The 22831-nt window shown below is 36.1% G+C and overlaps 1 protein-coding gene and 1 pseudogene across 7 annotated transcripts in view; both read right to left on the bottom strand.

The window, feature by feature from the left end:
- The window catches only part of SMARCAD1 (SNF2 related chromatin remodeling ATPase with DExD box 1), an 84274-nt gene that overhangs the window by 49482 nt on the left and 11961 nt on the right, over positions 1-22831 (bottom strand). For all 7 annotated transcript variants that reach the window (XR_012434966.1, XM_005555446.4, XM_074040161.1 and 4 more), the window contains exons 3-6: positions 15551-15728; positions 7636-7804; positions 4712-4778; positions 399-499 (exon numbers count right to left, since the gene is read on the bottom strand). Coding sequence is in view for 6 of the 7 variants with exons in the window: in XM_005555446.4 (XP_005555503.1) it covers positions 399-499; positions 4712-4778; positions 7636-7804; positions 15551-15728 (515 nt within the window). In the remaining variant the exon portion in view is untranslated. The remainder of the gene's footprint in view (positions 1-398; positions 500-4711; positions 4779-7635; positions 7805-15550; positions 15729-22831) is intronic.
- LOC141410323 (adenosine 5'-monophosphoramidase HINT1 pseudogene) lies at positions 18337-18954 on the bottom strand (annotated as a pseudogene).

Here is a 22831-nt window from a genome sequence, read left to right as displayed (position 1 = left end):
GGAGATTAACACACACACAGTTCAGAGAACCCAATGTAATGAAGAGGGCAGGGATAAGCAATTAATACTGGATAAATTTAAAAGAAAGCAAAAACAGTTACCAATTATATAGAAGCATAAATTATCTGGCTTAGTTGTGAAAGAAAAGAATGATTCATTTAGACAAATTTTCAGGTCTGATAGCCACAGACACAAAATAGTCTGTGCTTAAACAGGCTTCATACTGGATAAATTAAAAAGCAAAAACAGTCACAAATTAAATGTAGACATAAATTCCCTTAGTTGTGAAAGAAAGGAATTCATTTAGGTGGATTTTCAGGTCTAATAATATCCACAAACTCAATATATTCTAAAGTTAAGCAGCCAATTTTGATACTGTAATTCAAATGTAAACTTACATGATCCAGTCTTGTCTTTTTTATAGATTGATCATCATTAAATTCATCTTCCTCATATGGCTCTGAAGAAGAAGATAATTTTCTTTTCCTGGGCCCACCACCTTTTAAAGCAGAGCAGCACACTCAAACTTTGCACAGAAACAGCAAAAAAATCAATTTAATGTAAAACAAAGGCAAAAATGTATTATAATGAATTACTAGACAGTTCTCTTGATGTCAGGCCCAGTGTATGTTGTTCCACATATGACCGAATTGAAAAAAAAAAAAAGTCAACATTCTTTGCAGTCTTTCAGAAGTAGAAATCACTGTAATACTATATGCATAAACCATCACATTATTTAATCTAAAAATACACATTTCTAAATTAGTGAATAATTCTACAGAGCAACATTAGGAGGGAGGGTTTCTTCCCAGTGGCTGAGTGTTGAGCAGTGAAATAAAACTGACCCCCACCAAGTGTAAGTTATCTGAATACCATCACAGAAACCAGTAATTTCTGTGTCTACTATGTACCTGGCTTTGCGCAAGGTCTTTTATAAACTATTGTTTCATTTACTTTTCACAAACAAACCTACAAAGTAGGTAACATTTTTATTTCACAAATGAGGATGGAGATACAGAGAGCTTAAGCAACAAATGCTTTTAATGTAAAAACAAGAGAATATAACATAGGGTACAGCAGTAACAGGAAATTTGCATATTGTCATGACTGGAAGACAACAAACTTGAGCTACATATGCTACTTACGTATGCTCGTATACATTTTGTATACTTTTACCTATTTCTTAAATACTTTTGCTTTCAGAGAACAAATTTGTCAGACATATTGCTGTGCTACTATGAAAGCACCTGCTAAAGACTACAAAGGTTTAAGATTTCAGCATTAATTATATCAGAGCCCTAACTATGAAGCTGAAATACATACATGTCAGCTTAAAAATTTCATTAACATGGCTATTACAAAATAAAATGGAATGTTATTAACATTTTAAAGCACAGTATTCTTGTCAGTACAAATACTAACCACAATATTCTAAATGTAATATTTTAAGTCTGAAAAAAAAGCTTCAAATCAGATAATTTTGCCACATCACCTAGACATGCTGAATTCTTTCCTAAAAAGAACAGAACAGAAGCCAGGTGCAGAGCTCATGCTTGTAATCCCAGCACTTTGAAAGGCTGAGGTGGGCGGATCGCTGGGGCTCAGAAGTTCAAGATCAGCCTCGGCAATATGGTGAAACCCCACCTCTACTAAAACAACAAAAATTAGCTGGGCGTGGTGGTGCATGCCTGTAGTCCCAGCTACTTGGAAGGCTGAGGTGTGAGGATCACTTCAGCCTGGAAGGCAGAAGTTGTAGTGAGCTGAGACTGCACCACTGCACTCCAGTCTGGGTGACAGAGTGAGGTCCTGTCTCAAAATAAAAAATAAAAAAAGAACACAACAGAACAGCTAGAGAGACTCCTGACAACATCAATAAATTCGTACTCTTACTTTGTGAAGTAGAGTAAAAACTTTGGATACACATTTTTTTGTTTCTGTAATTTCATATTCAAAAACAAAACTTCAAAAGAAACAGCACAAAAACATCCCTAGTGTTTAATATGCAGGCTGACAGCTGTCTATAAGACTGCAATTTGTGGTAAAAAAAAAAAAAAAAAAAAAAAAAAATGTGAACTGTCACAATTTGCAGATCTGTTAAAGATCACTTACAGGTATTTGAAAAGGTCTTTTGTTGAAAACTGTTCTAAAATGGCAAGTATAGTTTCCTGTCTTAAAGACATAGTATATTGAAGATTAACCTTATCTTCAGGTTAGACAAAGCTGTCATTCTATATACTACCTCAAAGTACACTACACTAAAAATGAAGATGTCTGATGAGATTGTTCTGTCTGTTCCATGATGCAGCATGGAAGTTTAATTAAAAAACAAGAAAATCCTAAATTTTTGTTTCCTTGTAATTTGCCAGTTAACATTTTTTTTTTAAATGAAATAATCTGAAGTACAATGGAAGAATAAGAAATAACTCAGCTGAAGCTAAATAAATTTAATGAGGATTGTAAACTCTATGAGGGCAGAGGTTGTATCCACTTTGATTCCTCATGTAGCCTCAGTACCTAAGCCACAGCCTGTGCTACCTAGTAAAGAAGCATAATAAATATTTGTGAAACTAATGAACAAGTTGAATAAGATGAATTGCTCAAGAGAAAAAAGATTAGATGCTACTGTGGAATAAAGTAATTCCACAACCTGGTTTTAATGAAATGTTTATGGACTAATGAGATAATGAGAGAGCAAGAACGTATTGGGAAGCTGCAAAACTTCCCAAGCATTTTGCAGCTCAACAAATGTTCACTGAGCCTATAATTTTTCAGGTGGTTTTTTTTTTTTTTTTTTTTTGAGACAAGGTCTTGCTCTGTCACCCAGGCTGGAGTGCAGTGGCATAATCCTAGCTCAGACACTTTTAAAATAAGTGCTAGGGACGCAGTAATGTAACATTCTCCTGTAACTTTTCTTTAATCATCAGATGACCCTTAAACAAATAGCTGCTAACACTTGGTATGTACTCACTATGTACCAGGCACCCTAGTAAGAAGTATACATTGTTAGTTCTTCACAACAACCTCTGAGTTTGGCATTATATACTATTTTACTGCTAAGGAAACAAAGACAGAAGAGTCAGCAACACTGCTGATGGTCACACAGCTATTAATAATAAATAGAAGACAAAAAAGAATCTTGATACTTTGTGTAGGTAGCACCCACAAAATACTGTCTCCTTGCTCAAACTGGAGGAAATTAAAGATTTAAAATATTTCATATGGATAAAATAAAATCTTATGTAGACGTCTACTCAAATACAATCCACTTAGTGGAAGAAAAATTAGGTAGATAATTATTGAAGAATGGATGGGTCCATGGGAACACATACTGTTTTCTATTTTTGTACATATTTTAAACTTAAAAAAAATTAAAAGTAGAAAGAATCCACTTAGAAAAAATGAGCATTCACAAACACACTGTCGATAAAAGCATAAACTGGCATAACCTTTAACAAAAGGACATGGAAATACATATTAAAATTTAAAATGTGTATACACTTTGCTTTAGCATCCTAATTTGAAATTTAGCCTACATAAATAACGTAAATCTTTGTTCTATTTACGTATAAGGACGTTTACTTTAGTACTACAATAATGAAAATGTTAAGTGCTAATTAATAGGGAAACAGTTAATAAACTAATCCTAGGCCGGGCGCGGTGGCTCAAGCCTGTAATCCCAGCACTTTGGGAGGCCGAGACGGGCGGATCACGAGGTCAGGAGATCGAGACCATCCTGGCTAACACCGTGAAACCCCGTCTCTACTAAAAATACAAAAAAAAAAAAAACTAGCCGGGCAAGGTGGCGGGTGCCTGAAGTCCCAGCTACTCCGGAGGCTGAGGCAGGAGAATGGCGTAAACCCGGGAGGCGGAGCTTGCAGTGAGCTGAGATCCGGCCACTGCACTCCAGCCCGGGCTACAGAGCAAGACTCCGTCTCAAAAAAAAAAAAAATAAATAAATAAATAAATAAATAAACTAATCCTGTGGGTAGTCACAGAGGAATGTGAAGCTATCCATGACAAATTATTAAATGATTTTTTAAAAGATGCAAACCAATATATTTACATTTTGTAACCTAATGTATGTGTGTTATATGCCAGTGTATAGAAGCAGGAAAAAAGTTGAGAATGACATAACAGGTGGTTATAATTTAAGGGTGGTTAATGAAGTGTGGGTTTGCTTTAACTATTTACTTTAAATACTTTTTTAGTAGGGTCAGGTGATTTTTACTTTTTTTTTTTTTGGTAGGTGCAAGTTAAAAAAAAATTTATTAAAAAATTGGACACGCTTCTATATTGCAAGCTCATTCAAATACATTTATTTTTGTATCCCAAGCCCTGAAACATGAAAAAATATTTACTAAATGAAGAAATGCTGATTACCAGCTATGACTTTCCCTAAGACATTATGTTCCTACTAAGATTTGTAAACCTATAATAAAACCACAATGCAACTAGAAATTATACTTTAAAAAGAAAGAAAATATATCCTGCCAAAACTTCACTGTTATGACATTTGGTAGAAAAGCAGTAAAATTATCAATGAGAAACTTCTTTCCTTTCTAGGGAAAAAATTTGAAACTATTAATACCTCACAGGTTCCTATAAGAATTCATAAAAGTGTTTGATAAACTGTGGAGCAATATTAATGAGAAGGTACTATTATTATGATGTAACAATAAATCGACAAGGCTTAAAATTAAGTCAGGCATACCTGCATCACCAAACATCAGCAAGGCAGCAGCAATTGCCCCATCCATAGTGCTTGTTGATTCAATCAACTAACAGAACGAGAAAAGATTAATGTTTTAAATCAGCACTTTAAGAATTGTTACTGAAATATTCAAAAACAAATATATTAAATATAAACATGTTAGGAAAGTATGTGTGTCACAGTTTAAGTTCATTAAGTCCTATGATAAATTTTCAGAAAATCTGTTTTATGTAAAAGGTCTGAACTTTAAGCGTATTTTACAACGTATCAGGTTGACTCATCCTTACTATAAAGGAAAAATTAAAATATAATCACATATATACAGTATATTCCAGGTTTTTTCTATTTTAATTACAAAGTTTTACACAAAATTTCCTACATAACATGTAGGCACTCTGTGTGTGTGTGTGCATGCTCACATTTGTGTACGTGTGAGTGTCAGATGGAGACAGAAAGGGGAAAGAGGAGACTGACAGACATCTATTTATATTTTTAAAAATGTTTTAATTTCTAGGGGAAAAAGGACAATTCTACTCTTTAAAAAAAATCTAATACTGCTCAAGATAAATGGGATAAGGGCTCTTAAATTTTACTCTATTTCCAAATTGTTTGAATTTTTGAAGAACATACGCATATATTACTTGCACGACATCATTCTAATACAGTGTTCAGTAATTTTAGATTTCAGAAAAAACTAAAATCCCCTATTTTTCTCCTGTTATAGTTTCCCATATTTCAAATGAGTTACTTGTTTTAAAAAGATCTTACTTTTAAACAAGGTACTTTTTGTATTAAATCAAGTAGCCTCAAATCAAAGTGCTCTTCCACATTAATTTTTCCTAATCTTGGATGCTCAGATATATCCTATTGGCCCCTCTTCATTTTCAAAATAGCCAAAGCATATTCTTAGCAAGCCTAGAACTATTTCACAACCTCTTGAATTCTTTTATATGGATTTAAAACCTTTTGTTGAGTAACTTATAAACATTACCTTTAAATCTCTAGAACTGAAGGGGATCACTTGAAATACAGATTACCTCAAGAGAGTGCTCTGCTTTGGAGTGTGCGATATGCTAAATTTCACAATTTCAGATACTGATTAATGAAACATTCAGGGAAATTATGCATATCAATCTTATTTTTCCAATAAAATTACAAAATTAGAGAAAGATATTTTTACAAGAAAAAACAACTCTTTGAACTACATTAAAAATTGGCAATCAAGTGAAAGTATTTTTAAACTGAGATTTGGCCCTTTATGTTAAATATTTTAATACTCCATGTTTATTCTATTGGAAGCTCTTTCTTTATTACTGCTTTAAAATATGTTAGCCCTTGGGTCTACATTTGTTTCCATTAAAAAAAAAAAAAAAGAATCACATTAGCAGACAAGTAACACTGCTGTCAGAGAAAATGCAGACTCAAGATATCACTAAAGTTTCATTTAGCTAATAGTGTAAGACGGTTATCAAAATGGTTTGGAGGAAAAATCCAGTGGATTCATGTCAAAAGTAACATAGAATAAAAATAATGTAATCTACACTTAAGAGTTCAAACTGGCAGGCACAGGACCACCTATGGTTCATAGATATGTTTTGTTTGGCTTGAACTGCATGTTTATTTTTATCTTTTTTTAAATTAGTTAGCATTAAAAGGAACAAAGTACATGCTGCAACAGCGATGAATCTCTTCCACTAGGTGAAAGCAGCCAGTCACAAAATACCAGATATTTGGTCCCATTTATATGAAATATCAATAATAGGAAAAAAAAAATAGATTGGTGGTTGCCTGGAGCTGGGAGAGGGACGAAAACTGGAGAGTGACGAAACTGGAGAGTGACTGCTAATGGATACAAGGTTTCTTTTGGGTGTCATTGAAATGTACTAAGATTATGGTGACAGTTGCATTATTTCATAAATATAGTAAAAACCACTAAATTGTACATTTTAAATGGGTGATTTCAGGCATAGGAATATAGCTGTTAAAGTGGTGACCAACCCTCAACAAATATCCAGCCTTATGGCTTTATTTGAAAAATCTGAGCATCCAGTAAAAATGGGCTATCACTAATAGTTCACATGGCCATGTCCTACTGGAGCCAGACAGCAACTACCTCTTTCTAAAAGAGTATGTACTCTATAGTTACCACTTAAAAGTTACGTGCCTAGTCCATACAGATATGGTAACTCCTAAGTCTCATATTGTGGGGAGGAGAACTGGTAGTGGTAGTAGCGATGACAGATATAAAGATGAAAATACAAAGAACCTGCAATTAAATGATTCCCCTAAGATAATTCAACTAATAAGTGACAGAGCTAGGAATAGACTGTTTATTAATCTTCAGAAATTTATTCTCTACCTAAAACTTAACTGGTCAAATTTTTTTTTTACTCTTATAATTAGAGATACCTTAACATCACTTTACAGTTCAACCATACTCCTTTACTTTGTTTCTGTAGTTAAATCAGTATTTCTCAGCAAGAGTGCCACTGGCAGGACTATCCTTAGTTGCGCAGGACTGTCCTTTGTACTGTAGGGTGTTTAGCATTGCTGGCTTCAGGGCACTAAATGTCACTGCAAACGCTTGTCACAGTTTTATGGAGTGGCTCCTAACATTTCTGAGTATTTCCAATGGAAATGGGGAGGTTATGCATTTTAGAAACACTCAAACAAAAAAACTCACAACCTATGTTTGCAACTAAGGCTATAGTTACTGCATTATTTACAAATGAATAACCTCATCTATCAAAAAGTTAAGACTTGCAATAAATTTCTGGCATTTACTTCCTTTAAATTTAATAGTATCTTCAAACATAAGATATCTTTAGAAAAATGACTATCCACTACTAACTATGGCACTGGATGCAGGAGAGATTTTATCATCATTACAGTTACAATAACCAATTACTATAAAAGAATATAACCTTAAGTAAATCACTGTCACTTCTTTGTGGAAAAAGTTCCTTCAAAGTCTGAAGTTTAGCATCTTTAAGATCTTCCAATTCCGAAAGGTCTTCCAATTCTGAAATATCATCATTTCTATGTGCCATGGTGGGAAGGCCTTGGGACTCTTCATCTTCAGATGGCTCAGAACTAAAAATATTTTTAGAGGAGGAAAAAACATTTTTAATGTATCACTAATGTTATTTCATTATACTGTCTATGTTTATACACAGTACAACACATCTGCAGTTCTTTTCAATAGTAAATATAATCTATACTTGTCAGAAAGGGAACTTTTTTTTCCATTTCAGTGTAGTTATGTGAAAAACCTGTATTACCAACGTCAGTATACACTGAAAAAAAATCTCAACCCTGAGCTGGGATGGAAAAGAACAAAAGGAACTTCTAGCATTTATTTTGTTAGGATTCGCACACATTTATTGCATGCCCACTTCCTCTTTACTCATCTTCTTTCACCAATACTCTCCATATCAGAAGAAGTTATGCTGCTCCTGAGAAATTATGAAGATTGAACAGATACAAAGATAAAGTAATTTTCAGGCCTACTTAGGTGTGATCAGGATCTAACTGCTAAAATCAGAATGGTCCCATTCAATAAAAGAATCTCTGCCAGAAACAAAACATTTCCTGAGCAAACAGAGAACATTTATTTCATATGAGGATTTACTCTACAACAACTAACTTTATTCCTGTTCGATTTAACTTTATATGTTTATTCTTTATAAAAGATATTTTGAGTCAAATTTTACTCATTTATTTCCTAGACAAAAAAATCTCATTTTGAAATTTTGGTTTTCAAACATGGTAGGCATTCTAGAGATCAGAACTAGAATAGTAACGAATGAATATAAGTGCTAGAGACCAGAGAATGAAAGCAAGATGGGTCTATACTCAGGTATATTCTTAACATCAGCAAACTCAGACTTTGCTATGCTGCTAATTCTATTTCTGAATAGCTCTCTTAGACACATATCTGAATATGCAATATCTCTATATGTACTTACATTATTTCTGTTGTGTCCTTTACAGCACAATATGTGATGCTTAATAACATCTAAAAGCAAATTCCCAAAGATCAGGAATATGTGTGGCTTTTTTTTTTTTTTTGAGACAAGGTTCCACTCTCTGTCACCCAGGCTGTTGTGCAGTGGTGCCATCTTGGCTCATGGCAACATTTGCCTCCCAGGCTCTAGCAATCCTCCCACCTCAGTCTCCTGAGTTGCTAGGACCACAGGTGCTTGCCACCACACCTGGCTAATTTTTTTGTGTTTTTTGTACAGACAGGGTTTCTCCATGTTTCCCAGGCTTGTCTCGAACTCCTAGGATCAAGTGATCCGCCCGCCTTGGCCTTCCAAAGTGCTGGACTAACAGGTGTGAGCCACTGCGCCTAGCCAGAGTATGTATTTCAAAAGCTTCTAGGTTGACTTCCTGAGATCAGCTCTGAGAAACTGCTCTAAAGTAACGAGGCAAATACACCTCTTCATCACTATGCCTGTCCTTCAAAATTTGAAGACAATCACATGTATTTCCTTTGCATTATTATACCTAGACTTCTCATTCCTGATGTACTCAACTTTGAATTTTCATTATGCCTCTCTATATTCCCTGCTCCCTATTTGACTTTGCCTCTTAGCTGACTGAGAAAATGAAAGCATTCAGGTTGAAATTCCTTTATAATTCCTGCCCTGGATAACCACTTTCAAAGATATTTACTCTTCTGGCTTACCAAAGATATTTACTCTTCTGGCTTACCCAGTGATCAGACTCACTGATCTAACAAATTCACGTGCCTCATGTTGTATTAAATATTGATGTTGACCATGAGTATCATCATGGCTTGGATTTATCTTCCAGACTACAGGAAATACAAGTGATAGAAAATAATGTCATGAAGAAAAAGAAAAACCAGTCGGGTGCGGTGGCTCACACCTGTAATCCCAGCACTTTGGGCGGCCGATGCGGGTGGATTACCTGAGGTCCGGAATTCAAGACTTGCCTGGCCGATATGGCGAAACTCCATCCACTAAAAATTAAAAAAATTAGCTGGGCGGGGTGGCGGTGCTTGTAATCCCAGCTACTAGAGAGGCTGAGACATGAGAATCGCTTGAACCCAGGAAGCAGAGGTTGCAGTGAGCCGAGATCATACCACTGCACTACAGCCTGGGCAACAGAGCAAAACTCTGTCTTTAAAAAAAAAAAAAAAAAAAAAAAAAAAAAAGGAAAGAAAAAGAAAAACCTATTTTTTCTGAGGAAAGAGTTGATCTCTTTAGAGAAGTAGAAAAGGGGAGTGGCCCATTCTAGATTAATACAGTTGAAGCCTAATAGCCAAATGTAATTTAGGTCTTGGTTTTAAAAAAAATCAGCTATAAAATACATGAAATCTGAACATAAGGTGCAAATTAAATGATACTAAAGAATTGTTCATTGATAGATGGCAGATACATAACCAGTAATAAGGGAGAAATGCTGGGATGTCCGTAATTTAAAACACTTCAGCTAAAAATAGTAACAGATGACACAATAAACAAATATGGAAAACAACTGTTAAACCCAGGTGGAAGGTACACAGGTGTTCATTATATACTACTTCATTTTCTTATATGCTTGAACTTTAAAAGAAAAAAACCTGTAAAAACAACAGAGCTGACCACTTGCTCTTTTTTCCAGTCTAAGATAAAGAAGTACCTTCCTGTTAAAGACAAAGTCCCCTCTCACTACCAAGGCATTCTAGTCCTTTCTACATCTACAAGATTCTGCTTTAACTATCTACTATCTTGCTCCTGAATCTTCTCTCTCTTCATAAGCTCTTCCTTCCCAGCCGGCAACCTGCTCAAAACTGCATTAATTAATTCAAATTAATTCCATGTGCCAGGGTTTTCAGGCACTATGGACACAGCAGGAAAAAAAAAAAAAAAAGAAAAAGCCATTTCTCCTCTATTTCAGATTTTATTAGACTGATTTTCTACCTCCTTTCTTATGGAGTTGTCAAACTTACTGTTTTTATTTCTTTCGCACAACTACTTAGTGAAACTGTTCTCACTAAGGACAATAATGCCTTCTAAACTGCTGAATGGAATAAAAACTTTTCATAGCTTATCTAAGTTTTCCTTTGTTGTCCTGTACATTGTTGACAAATATATCCTTGAATATTTGGCCCCACCCTCACCTCATGGATTCTGCAACGTTACTTCTAATTTTCCTTTCACCTTTCAGTCTGTCCTTCTGAATCTCGTTAACAGACTCTTCTTCCTTTGTTCACCTTCAATTGCTGAAGCTGCCTACGATTCTGTCTTCAGTTCTTTCTTGTCTATGAATGCTTCCTAGGAGATTTTATCTACTGCCAGAGTTTCTAGCATCTACATCAGTGGGTTCTCAAAGTTTGGCAGGGGGTAGTTTTGCTACAAGAGGATATATGGCAATGTCTGGAGATATTTCTGATCGTCTCGACTAGGGAAATGTTACTGGCATCTGCTGGGGTGATGTAAGAGATACTTAACTAATCATCCTAAACGTACAGGACAGCGCCTCACAACAACGAATTATCTGGCTCCAAATGTCAATAAATGTTGAGGTTAAGAAACTGATAACCAAAATGCCCATACATGGGGAATGAATGAATAAAATAAGGAACGTTCACACAATGTAGAACTATGGAGCTGCAAAAAATAGTAAAAATTTCTAGAACTGATATGATTTCCAGGAGATACATACATAAATGCTAAGTAAATAAAGAACAAATGAATATACACACATGTAGTATGCTATCTTTTGTGTAAGAAACAAGAAAAAAATACACGAAAGTATGAGAATAAACTAAACAAACTGATTAGTTCTAAGGTTTGAAAGGAGAAGGGATAGGAAAGAGAGTGAGGGAGTAATACTTTTCTTGAGTATATTCTTTGTAAAGTTTTGATTTTTGGAATCTTATTCATATTTTAAAAATTTGAAAGTAAAATTTAAAAGAAAAGAACAAGGAAAAAACCCTAAAAGGAATACAAACTAATTAATGGTATTTCAAATGAATAACAAAACATTTAAATTAATTAATGAATAATCCAAGTGCACTGACTGTATACCCTCAATCTAAAGACAAAAATAAAACGTATAAACAAATCTTAAACTCTACTTAGTGGGCTTAATGGTCAAGTAGTATGGGTGTAGCTATTCTAAAACTATTTTATGCATACTTGATGACTGAGCAGATTAGTAAATACACTGACACTGGTAGAAGTCAGGGTTCTCACTGTCAGAAGACAACACAGAATGAGAGGCAAAGAAAAGCCCTGTAGTGACTTATTAGAATTATCAGTATCATTATAAACAAATAAATATAGATTAGAATTATCAGTATCATTATAAACAAATGATTAAAAAAAAACCACACACACACACAGTTTCACATATTTCCTTCTCTCTCTCCCTAACTCCAACCCCCTACACCTCAGTATTTCCTAGGTCCTTCTGCAGAAAGGGCAATGACACTAATTCCTACCTCATCAGCAGCAAAGAAAGAACACAAAACAAGTTTCTCAATTTCCGAGTATCATTTCCTACTAAAAAGAACCAGAACTACTTGGAGAAATAGCTAATTTTAATTTCAGGCTTGAGGTAGGAGAAGTATAAGTCTGGAATACCTTCTTCCAGAAAGGAAAATGATAGGAATCCCTCACACAAACACAACAGCCTATTTGAAGGGGCCCTCATCTGTCAAAACTGAGAAATTTGAGCACCAAAATGAAGAATAACAGTAATAAATTATAAACCACTGAATAAGTACACATGTATAATTTCATTTTGATATTTATTGTACCACATAAATAAATGTGTAAATGGGGAGAAAAGGGAACATTTCTTTACAGACTACCAAATACAAGTATAAGTCAAGTATAAGTTCTAGAACACTGGTTAGTATACCACCATTTTGCAACCATCATTATCATAAATTAATCAGGCAAAAATCAATAGATACTAAAACTACTGAGTGAAAGCTGGCTAGGGAATAGGACTATTATCCAGTCTCAAAGTATCTCTCCACAGATAACTTACCTATTACAAAGGGAAAAATGGTAACCTGATAGACAAAACCTAGCAGGGGCCACGTTGAGTCATCAAAGTTCAGCAATAATGGGATAAATGGATATCATGTGCCTCCTGACACATGCCTCAGGGTGACATGACACACTGAGGACACAAGATCATTTAGGTAATAGTATGTACTATCCTTTCCACTTAACCTAAATTTAACCATGAATAAACATTAGTTAAACCCAATTTAGAAAAATCCTAAAAAAGCCTGGCCTATTATCTTCAAGGGTCAGTATCCTGAGAAACAAAAAAAGACTGAGAAATAGTTTCAGAGTAAATGAGTTTAAAGAGACATGAAAAACTAAATCCAATGTAAAAAAAAAAAAAAATTACTACAAAGTAATACTGAAAATATGGTCCAGGGACTGACTGCTAGTTCTCCAACTGTAGTCTGTCCATGACAACATAAGGAACAAGCAACAGAACGTAAACAACTACGTTACTGAGCACATTGCTTACTTCAGTTGCCTTTTTTTTTTTCACTGCAAGATATTCTTGGTGAAGGAATCAGTACCCAATTTGCATTCTAAGACATATTCCTCATTTATAAATCAGTATTTTGAGTAGCAATGCTCAAAGGACATTATTGGTATAACTGGCAAAATGAAATATGAAATGTGTATAAGATAATAGTATTGTACTAGTGTCAACTGGTATTTCTGGGTTTGAAATATTACTGTTAATATGCAAATGAATGAATGACCTTGTTTTTAGGAGATAAATGAGAAAATACTACAGGCAAAGTGTTCAGTAATTGCTGTTTACGAAGAGAGTGATAATGCAATTGTGGAAAAATGCTAACAATGGGTAATTCTCAAAAGACTGTGGGAGCTGATAATGCATTACTTTTTTGCAACTTTTCTACAATTTTCTCAAAATGTGCCAAATTTCCTCAGGGTTAACCATACAGGATCTTTCCCACATTTTATCTTGGAGTAAATTTCAGAATGAGGCATGTTTATCATAGCTTCATGTGAAAAGTTCATTTTAAGATGAAGTCCTCAACTTATCAGAAGTAGACAGTCCTGATCTCTTGCTCTTTCTTACAACACTTTATCTTCACTTAACTTCTACAAGACCGTGTAGCCTTTTACCTCAATGGCTGCTCCTTCTTAGAACCTTCTACAAGTTTCTTCTCATCTCCCTGACCCTAAAAATCCAGAGTTCCCCTAGCCTCAGACTTCCCTTCTTCAGCTATACTGTACTAGTGTCCCTTACACTGATTTCATCTAATCATATGGCTTTAAATAGCAAACCAATACTCTGTCAACTAGTAAATTCAGACATGTAATCTCTCCCCAGAACTCAAATGTCCCAAACCTAATTATACCTACTTGACAATCTCTATTCAGATGTCTAGGAGTGTTCCCAATCACAGCATGTTCAAGAATGAATTGCTAACTTTCCTTCAAAAGGTGTTTGCCCACCCACACCAGAAAGCCACCTTTATCTCAGTACCTAGTAACTCCATCCTTCCAGTACGCTCAGTCCAAAAATCTTAGGATGATCCTTGACTCCTTTATCTGCCAATCCACATGATCCCCAGCAACAAATCCTCTCTTGCTTCACCTTCAAAGTATATTCCAGAATCTAACCACTTATTATCCCTCCCACAGGCACTAGCCTCATCTAAGTCTCCATCATTTTTTGATGGCTTATCACAACAATATTTATGCTTTTACTACCGCTCCCTTACAGTCATTAAGACCTTTTAAACATCTAACTCAGATAATTTTACCTCTCTGTTCAATATTCTCCCAGGAATTCCCATCTCAGTCAGAATAAAAGCCAAACAGCCTATGGAACTAATGTGATGAAGCCCATCCTTCATCTCATCATTTACGATATGACTTCAGATCCTTCACTCTGCATCATGTCCCTCCCTCAAAACACCAGGCATAATACAGTCACTGAACATGATATTCCCAATGCCTGGAATACTCTTTCCCCTACATCTACATGGTTCACTTTCTCACCCCCTTTATGTCTTTGTTCTGGCACTGTCTTCTTAATCAAGCACTGTCTTCTCAATTGAGGCTTTTCTGACCACGCTCTTTAGAAACCATTCCCTGACCCTCGAGCCAGGTGTAGTGTCTAACGCCTGTAATCCCAGCACTTTAGGAGGCCGAGATGGCATGAGTGCTTGAGGCCAGGAGTCCGAGAGCAGCCTGGTCAACACAGCAAGACCCCATGTCTAGAAAAAAAGAAAAAAAAAGAAACCATTTCCTGACCCTAGCTCCCTATTCCTCTTCCCTTTGCCCATAATACTTACCTTTTGACATACTATATCTTTTATTTATTACTTTTCTATCTGACTAGAATATAAGCTGTGTGAGGGCAGAAAGGAAGCTGGGGATGGTTTGTTCACTGTTATATTCCTAATCATAAAACAGTGTCTAGCTCAGAGTGTTTCCAATAAACATGTTAAAATGATTTGATTCATGGACTGAAGAATAAATCATAAAGCAGTTATATGTGATCAAAGGTACTAATTATTCTTTTAAACTTCTATAATAAGGAAATTAAGTATCTGCTCTCAAAATCACTGTTAACCGCACCTCCTCCACCCCCCCGCCAAAAAAATCACTGTTATCCAGAAAACACACACATTGTACCTCTCCATGTCTATAAGTTAGAGAAAATAACCAAGATGTGGCCAAGAAAGGCAGGTAGGGCAAAAAAAAAAAAAAAAAAAAAAAAGGGAAGTCACCAAAATATCTCAAATTAGGTAGGGTTTCCTTGGAAAATCTCGTACACATGCAAATATAATAAATCTATTAATCGGCTTACACAATAATCACTGTATCTTTGCTGAATGCTTTCTCTTGAACTGTATTGGAGCAATTTGGGGAAATGACATCTTCACTATCAGAAGACAAATCAATATACTGTATTCCTCTTTGATTTTTGAAATATGATATACTTGCTTTTCTCTCATTATCTGGAGTTTCTGGAACACTAGAATCTTCTGCAAGAGAATAAAAAGGAGAAAAACGTTTTGAGCAACTGGAAAACAAATCTGTTGTTAATTACAATCATGTGCTAAAATCTCAAATTTCATTCATTGTTTCCAATCTAAAAACCAAAATTCCCACCACCTTTTAAAGAAAAAACTTAATCACCAACCAGGGCTGGTGTTAAATTTTCTGTTTCACAGGTTGTTTACTAACAAGACTTCACTGGAAATTGCAAAATAAACATAGGTTTGTGTTTCATATTCTAATCCTTTTCTCTCGTGCTTTTGTAGCACTTAGGTTTTGCTTGAGACAGCATGAACACCATAGCCCAAAAGATTTCAATCCCAGTTCTTCATGTTATTAATTTCTCTAAGCCTTGATTTCCTCCTCTGTAAAACAGATACTAATAATCACAAAGTTAATATGCATATAAAATCAGATTATATATGCAAAGCATTTAGTTCAGCAATTGGCACATAGCCAGCATCCCATAAACATTAGCTCTTATGTTTACGTGGTGTAGGGGCTGAACTGTGTACTCCTCCCCATCATTCATAAGTCCCAATCACCATACCTCAAAATGTAACTGTATTTGGAGATAAGGCCTCTAAAACGGTAATTAAGGTTTAATTGAGGTCATGTGGGCCCTATTCTTTGTGACTGTATTTGGAGATTGGACCCTCAAAAGGATTACGTTAAAATGAGGCCTACAGGATGAGCTCTTGAGTCCAATATGATTGCTGTCCTTTTAAGAAAAGGGAGATACACCAGGGATGCAAAAGAAGGAAAGGCCATTTGAAGACAAGGCAGGCAAGAGATCACTTTACAAGCCAAGAATCCTAAGAAGAAAACACATGCCAAGTTGATCTTGGACTTCTAAGCTCCAGAATTGTGAAAAATAAATTTAAGTCACCGAATCTGTAGCATTTTGTTATGGAAGTTCTAGAAGACTAGTGTGACTGGTATCATCTGTCTATTCAAAACAGGTCAATAAAGTATTACACCAAGATCTCTTCTCTCCAAGGGGTGAATTCCAATATTACTTTCCCTTTTCCCAATAAAACCACCATTTACCCTTACATATTTTAGGAGGAAAGGATCAGATTGAAGGGAGTCATATTAAAGTTAACATAGTGCCTAGTCTGGGAAATTAATTTTAAAAAGCAATAACCAGTTGAATCTTTTAGTGCAAAGGTTAAAAATGATAGCTGTCATTAACTCTCTCGTAGGTTATTATCAAATCTTCAAATATAACAAACATTTAATCCTTACAATCATGAGGGACACATATCCCTCATGAGAGAAATAAACCCTGAGAGAAAAAGCAACTTGCCCAAAGTCATACAGGAGAAAGCAGATCTGAAATCCAAGTCCAAAAGTCTGAACTGTTATACCCTAAAACTCTTAGTCACCTCCATTAAATTGTAACACTAAATTATAATGATCATTACTGAGGCTCACGAGCCATATCTGTAAATACAGATTGAACATTCTGATCCAAAAACCCGAAATAAAAAATGTTCTAAAATCTGAAATCTTTTGAGAACTGACATGACTCTAAGAGTGGAAAATTCCACATCTGATCTCATATAATCAAAAATGCTGTAAAAACTTCGTTTCATGCACAAACTTGGTGTATGTGAAATACAGATCAGTTGTGTTTAGACTTGGGTTCCATTCCCAATCTCATTATGTATATGCAAATATTCCAAAATCTAAAATGAGAAACATTTCTGGTCCCAAGAACTTCAGATAAGGGATACTCAACCTGTAACAATAACCAAGTACTACACAACTACTATTTGCTCTGGAGAAAACCAAAACACAAACATTTCTCTATTTCCTACAAAGAAGTCCTAGGAACAATAGCAAAAAGCAAATCATACTTTTTCCCAAAGGAACAATTTTATAAACATTGCATGCAAGTTGAGCAAACAACTCTGTATTGGAATAAGTCACAGCCATGTTAATTGTGATAAACATGAAGAAACCTACACATAATCATCACATACAAAGTAACAAAATTACAGTCCAAACTCCTATACAGTAAGTATAGAGGTACTTTAGACTCTGATTTTACAAAGTGTTCCTGATAATCACAAATCTAAAAATACATATAACTAAAAATTTAGATCTTTACTGTATCAAAAATGGGAACTAAAGCTAATGCATGTCAATTGAACACTTAAAACAATAAAGTCCTACTTTCTGACACTTCAGAAAGGCTATGAGAGGCTGGGTGCGGTGGCTCACGCCTGTAATCCCAGCACTTTAGGAGGCCGAGGTGGGTGGATCACCTGAGGTCAGGAGTTCAAGATCAACCCGGCCAAGGTGGTGAAACCTCGTCTCCACTTAAAAAAAAAAAAAAAAATTAGCCGGGAGTGGTGGTGTGCGTCTGCAGTTCCAGCTACTTGGGAGGCTGAAGCAGGAGAATCACCTGAACCCGGGAGGCAGAGACTGCAGTGAGCCAGGATGGCAGCATTGCACTCCAGCCTGGACAACAAGAGCTTAACTCTGTCTAAAAAAAAAAAAAAAAAAAGGCAACGAGAAAATGAATTGTCCAGTTTTCCTTAAAAACTCTTTTTTATTTATTTAGCCATGCAACAATGTCTTTTATTATGTATGCTGTTTTAAAGTTATTTCTTGAATCGCTCCATACACAGGCAAAAATAAGTGTGTTACTTAACACACTGCAACTTGCCTAACTTCATTATTGCCTCGAGAAGGGAAAATTATCCCCAAAACGTGCTTAACCAGGCCAATGCATCTGCCGACCTCCAAGAACACGGAGATGAATGTGATAGACTGTCCACCAACTGAACCTTCATTCACCACCATTTGATAACCCCTGAGGCCCAGATCAGCAGCACATTTCTTGCCAACAATCATTAAGTGTCCAAGACTTTCATCATCATCTTCTGCTGCAGAAATCTGGGATATATGTTTCTGGGGTATCACCAGAAAATGTGTTGGTGCTTGAGGGGAAACATTGTGGAAAGCAAGGCACCAGTCATCCTCAAAAATGATTTTGTCTGGTATTTCCTTGCGCATGATCTTCCTGAAGATTGTGTTGCCACCAGGCTGAGCCTTGGCAATCTCATCGGCCATCTTGGCCTCTCTAACGCGCAGCGGCCAGGGTGGAGGCTCGAAAGGTTATTTATTTTTAAGACAGAGTCTCGCTCTGTCGTCCAGGCTAGACTGCAGTGGCGTGATCTCAGCTCATTGCAACCTCCACCTCCTGGGCTCAAGTGATTCTTCTGCCTCAGCCTCCTGAGTGGCTGGGACTACCGGCGCCCGCCGCCACATCCAGCTAATTTTTGTATTTTTAGGAGAGATGGAGTTTCATCATATTTGCCAGGCTGGTCTCAAACTCCTGACCTTGTGATCCACCCACCTCAGCCTCCCAAAGTGCTGGGATTACAGATGTGAGCCATCACGTCCTCTTCATTAAAAATGAAGACAGGAGGGAGTGGAGCATTGGACTGCAGACCAAAAATGAAGAATAATCTTTTCACCTGTAGGGGGGGGCCTAATATTTTATTAGTGAGGATTAGGAGAACTAGAACATTCTGAACATGATTTTTTATTGACCTTTTGTTTTTCTCCCTTACACAGACTGTAGTACAAAATACATGGTGAAGACATACACATTTTTATTTTATTTTTTTTTGAGATGGAGTCTTGCTCTGTCGCCCAGGCTGGAATGCAGTGGCACGATCTCAGCTCACTGCAATCTCTGCCTCCTGAGTTCAAGTGATTCTCCTGCTTCGGCCTCCCTAGTAGCTGGGATTACAGGTGCCTGCCACCACACCCGGCTTATTTTTGTGTTTTTTGTAGAGACAGGGTTTCACCATGTTTGCCAGGCTAGTGTCAAACTCCTGACATCAGGTGATCCGCCCACCTCAGCCTCCTGAAATGTTGGGATTACAGGCGTGAGCCACCATGCCCAGCCCCCATTTTTAAAATTAACCTTTAATATGCTTAGTTAACAGAACAGAAAAAGAATACGGAAAAAAAATAAAATTTGGCTTACTTCCCATTATGTATTTAACTACTTAACACTTATCAGATATGTAATAATATAGTCTCAAAATATATACATTAAACATGTAGACTGTACTGAACCAAGTGGCATCCTCACAGCCTGCTTGGCAAGTGATTAACAGAGGAAATAGTATAATGGGGGTGGGGGCGGTGAGGGAAAGCTATGATACAACATTTCTTCAACTCAGAACCCCTTCGTACTCTAAGTCCCAAAGAGTTTTTCCTTAAGTCAGTTGTATTTCTGATACTTACCATACTTGAAAATAAAATTAAAAGTGAATGTTTAAATATTTATTTATCTAAAACCAAACATTTCACATATTAACATAATATATTGAAGTCATGAAAGATGTCATTTTGAAATATGCCCAACCATTGATATGAATTGACAACACCTGAGAAATTGTAGTTGCAGAAATGGGTAGCTGACTCGTCTCTTCTTGCATGCAGCAAGTCAAGGAGGCTCCTCTGGGAGGGGTACCCTCCCTGTACCAAGGTGAAACTATAGCCCTTATCACCACTGACTGAGAATTCGGGGTTGCAACAGACCTGATTAAATATATTTACCAAAGTAACACTTACCTTCCACCAGTTTTACACCCCCCATGTCTCCTAGTGACTCCCCTAAAAGTTTGCTGCCCATTGCCAGATCCCCTTTGGCCTATCATTTCTTCTCAAATTTATTGTTCTTTGTCTAAAAAGTAAAAAAGCATTTGTTTTGGTCAGTTCTTCTGATTTCTCTCGGGTAGATCTCCATGTACATATAAACCTAATAAAATGGTATGCTTTTCTTTTGTATAGTCTTCCTGGTATTGATCTGGTTTCTAGATTCAGCCAAAAGAGCCCACATAAGAGCTAAAGGGGAATTGGAAGTGATCTCTGGCTCCCCTACAATATCTTCATGAAAACTATATATCCCCACCACAAGTAATTTATTTAGTCAGATGAGTGACACTATTTTATATTTGTCAAAATCTCAGGTTTAATACAAGATGGTTGGATTCTCATATCTGTTTCTACCTTTAATCTGTTGCAATACATTATTTTCATTTCATTTTATGAAAAAAATATGCCTCACAAAGTAGTTGGAGAAGGGAAGGGTACTTTCATAGCCTTTTTAGATTATTGTGAATATTTTTCTTTGATACTAAACCCAAACTTGACAAGTGGTAACTTCTTAGAGTTAGTTGCAATGTGGAATCAGGAACCTAAGAAAAAACATTTTGCATTCTACTACATTAAAACCGTTAACCATGTATTATTTCCCAACACTGTGCTTTGGTCATTTGGAAAATACTGGTTCACTGAGTAATACACATCTTCCATTTTCCAAATGTTGACATATTTCATGATATTATATTAAAAAATTACTTTGGTTAATATCACCATTGATCTTATCAGAAATGTCTACGTATCTGGAAGCTGTCAAACTCACAGCTGTGGACACTAGTTTTCCAAAATTCAAACTTTCCTTTGAAAACTGGGGTTTTATCACTGGCAATACATACTGTGTTGTTTTCTTTGTACCACTTTGTTCATTTTGAGAAAACATCTGCCAAATTCCTAGGTTTGTATAACTATACTTTGTGAATCAGTGTTCTGGGAAAGAAAAGTGACTGGTTAGTGCAAAGCAACTGCTCAAATGCCTTCCCTTGAGATCACTGCTGTACAGTATACAGTAACGTGTACTTCACATTTTGTTTCACAAAATACTAAAAAGACATCTCTTAAGTTGAGATTTTTAAGAAATTACTAATTTTTACTGCTTCATCAAGACTCTTTAAGTGAAACCAGCATTTACACAATTTTAAGAAAAACTGACTACTAGAACAGTCTAGAGCCTCGCCTTGATCCATGGTGCTAAGGCACCAGTAATTTTACCTATGATTGCTTCTGCACCATGAGTGCAAATATCAATCTAGTGAAAAAGGCAAGCAGTGTCTTAATATTATTATGACAGTAATTTTGACCTTGTGGACACCCTCAGAAGGCCTCAGGGAACACTGAAAAGTTCACAGACCACACTCTGAAAACTGATGAGGGCCGGGTGCAGTGGCTCATGCCTGTAATCCCAGCACTTTGGGAGGTCAAGACGGGCAAATCACTTGAGGTCAGGAGTTCGAGAGCAATCTAGCCAACATGGTGAAACCCTGTCTCTACTAAAAATACAAAAATTAGCCAGGTGTGGTGGCACACGCCTGTAGCCCCAGCTACTCGGGAGGCTGAGGTGGGAGAATTGCTTCAACCTGGGAGATGGAGGCTGCAGCGAGCCGAGATCACGCCACTGCACTCCAGCCTGGGCAATAGAGCAAGACTCCGTCTCAAAAATATAAAAATAAAAATAAATAAATAAAAAAAGGAAACTGATGGGATACATTAAAAGCTGTTTATAATATATCAACTTACTGATATAGTCAATAATCAGAATTAGAATAGTGCTGATCACAAGATTTGTTTATTTGAACTATTTTTAGAAGTAAGCAATAGCAAAATAGCTAAGAGCTAATGGCTAAAAAGATATTTCTGCTGCAATGATGCTTTTTAATTCAAAGCAAATAAGCACTTTTAAGTAGTACCATAAAGGAGACAGGAAGCAAAAAAGAAAACTACAAAAACAGAGGAAAGAACAGGGAAAACCAGAAACAGTTATAAAGAAAAGACACCTGCTACTATTCAATTCTGACATATGCTGAATATAGTCTGTGTTTAAGGCATTGTACCAAGAGGTGGGAGATATTAAAGCAAAACAATGGCAAGTTACAGTTCAACTTGCCCTTTTGAAATAGGAGTGAAGTAGCCCTGTACATGAGTAACTATGTTATAAGCGTAATTTGTGCAATGAGAGAATACACAAAATCCTAAATCAACAGGAGAGAAAACAGCCTGTTCTTTCATATAAAAACAGTAGGAAAGGCTAACTTGTTTTAAAGATACTTTCTTATTACCAAAGGTAATGGGAACCTACATCATCAGCATACGCAGAAAGACTCCATGGCCCTAGGGAGTAATTCCAAATGAAATTTCCCACTAGTGGTATGACTAGTAAGCATAAAAGAAGACAATCTTATAT

Source organism: Macaca fascicularis, chromosome 5, assembly GCF_037993035.2.
Source record: "Macaca fascicularis isolate 582-1 chromosome 5, T2T-MFA8v1.1".
Classification (NCBI taxonomy): domain Eukaryota; kingdom Metazoa; phylum Chordata; class Mammalia; order Primates; family Cercopithecidae; genus Macaca; species Macaca fascicularis.
This window is presented reverse-complemented; position numbering and strand designations above follow the sequence as displayed.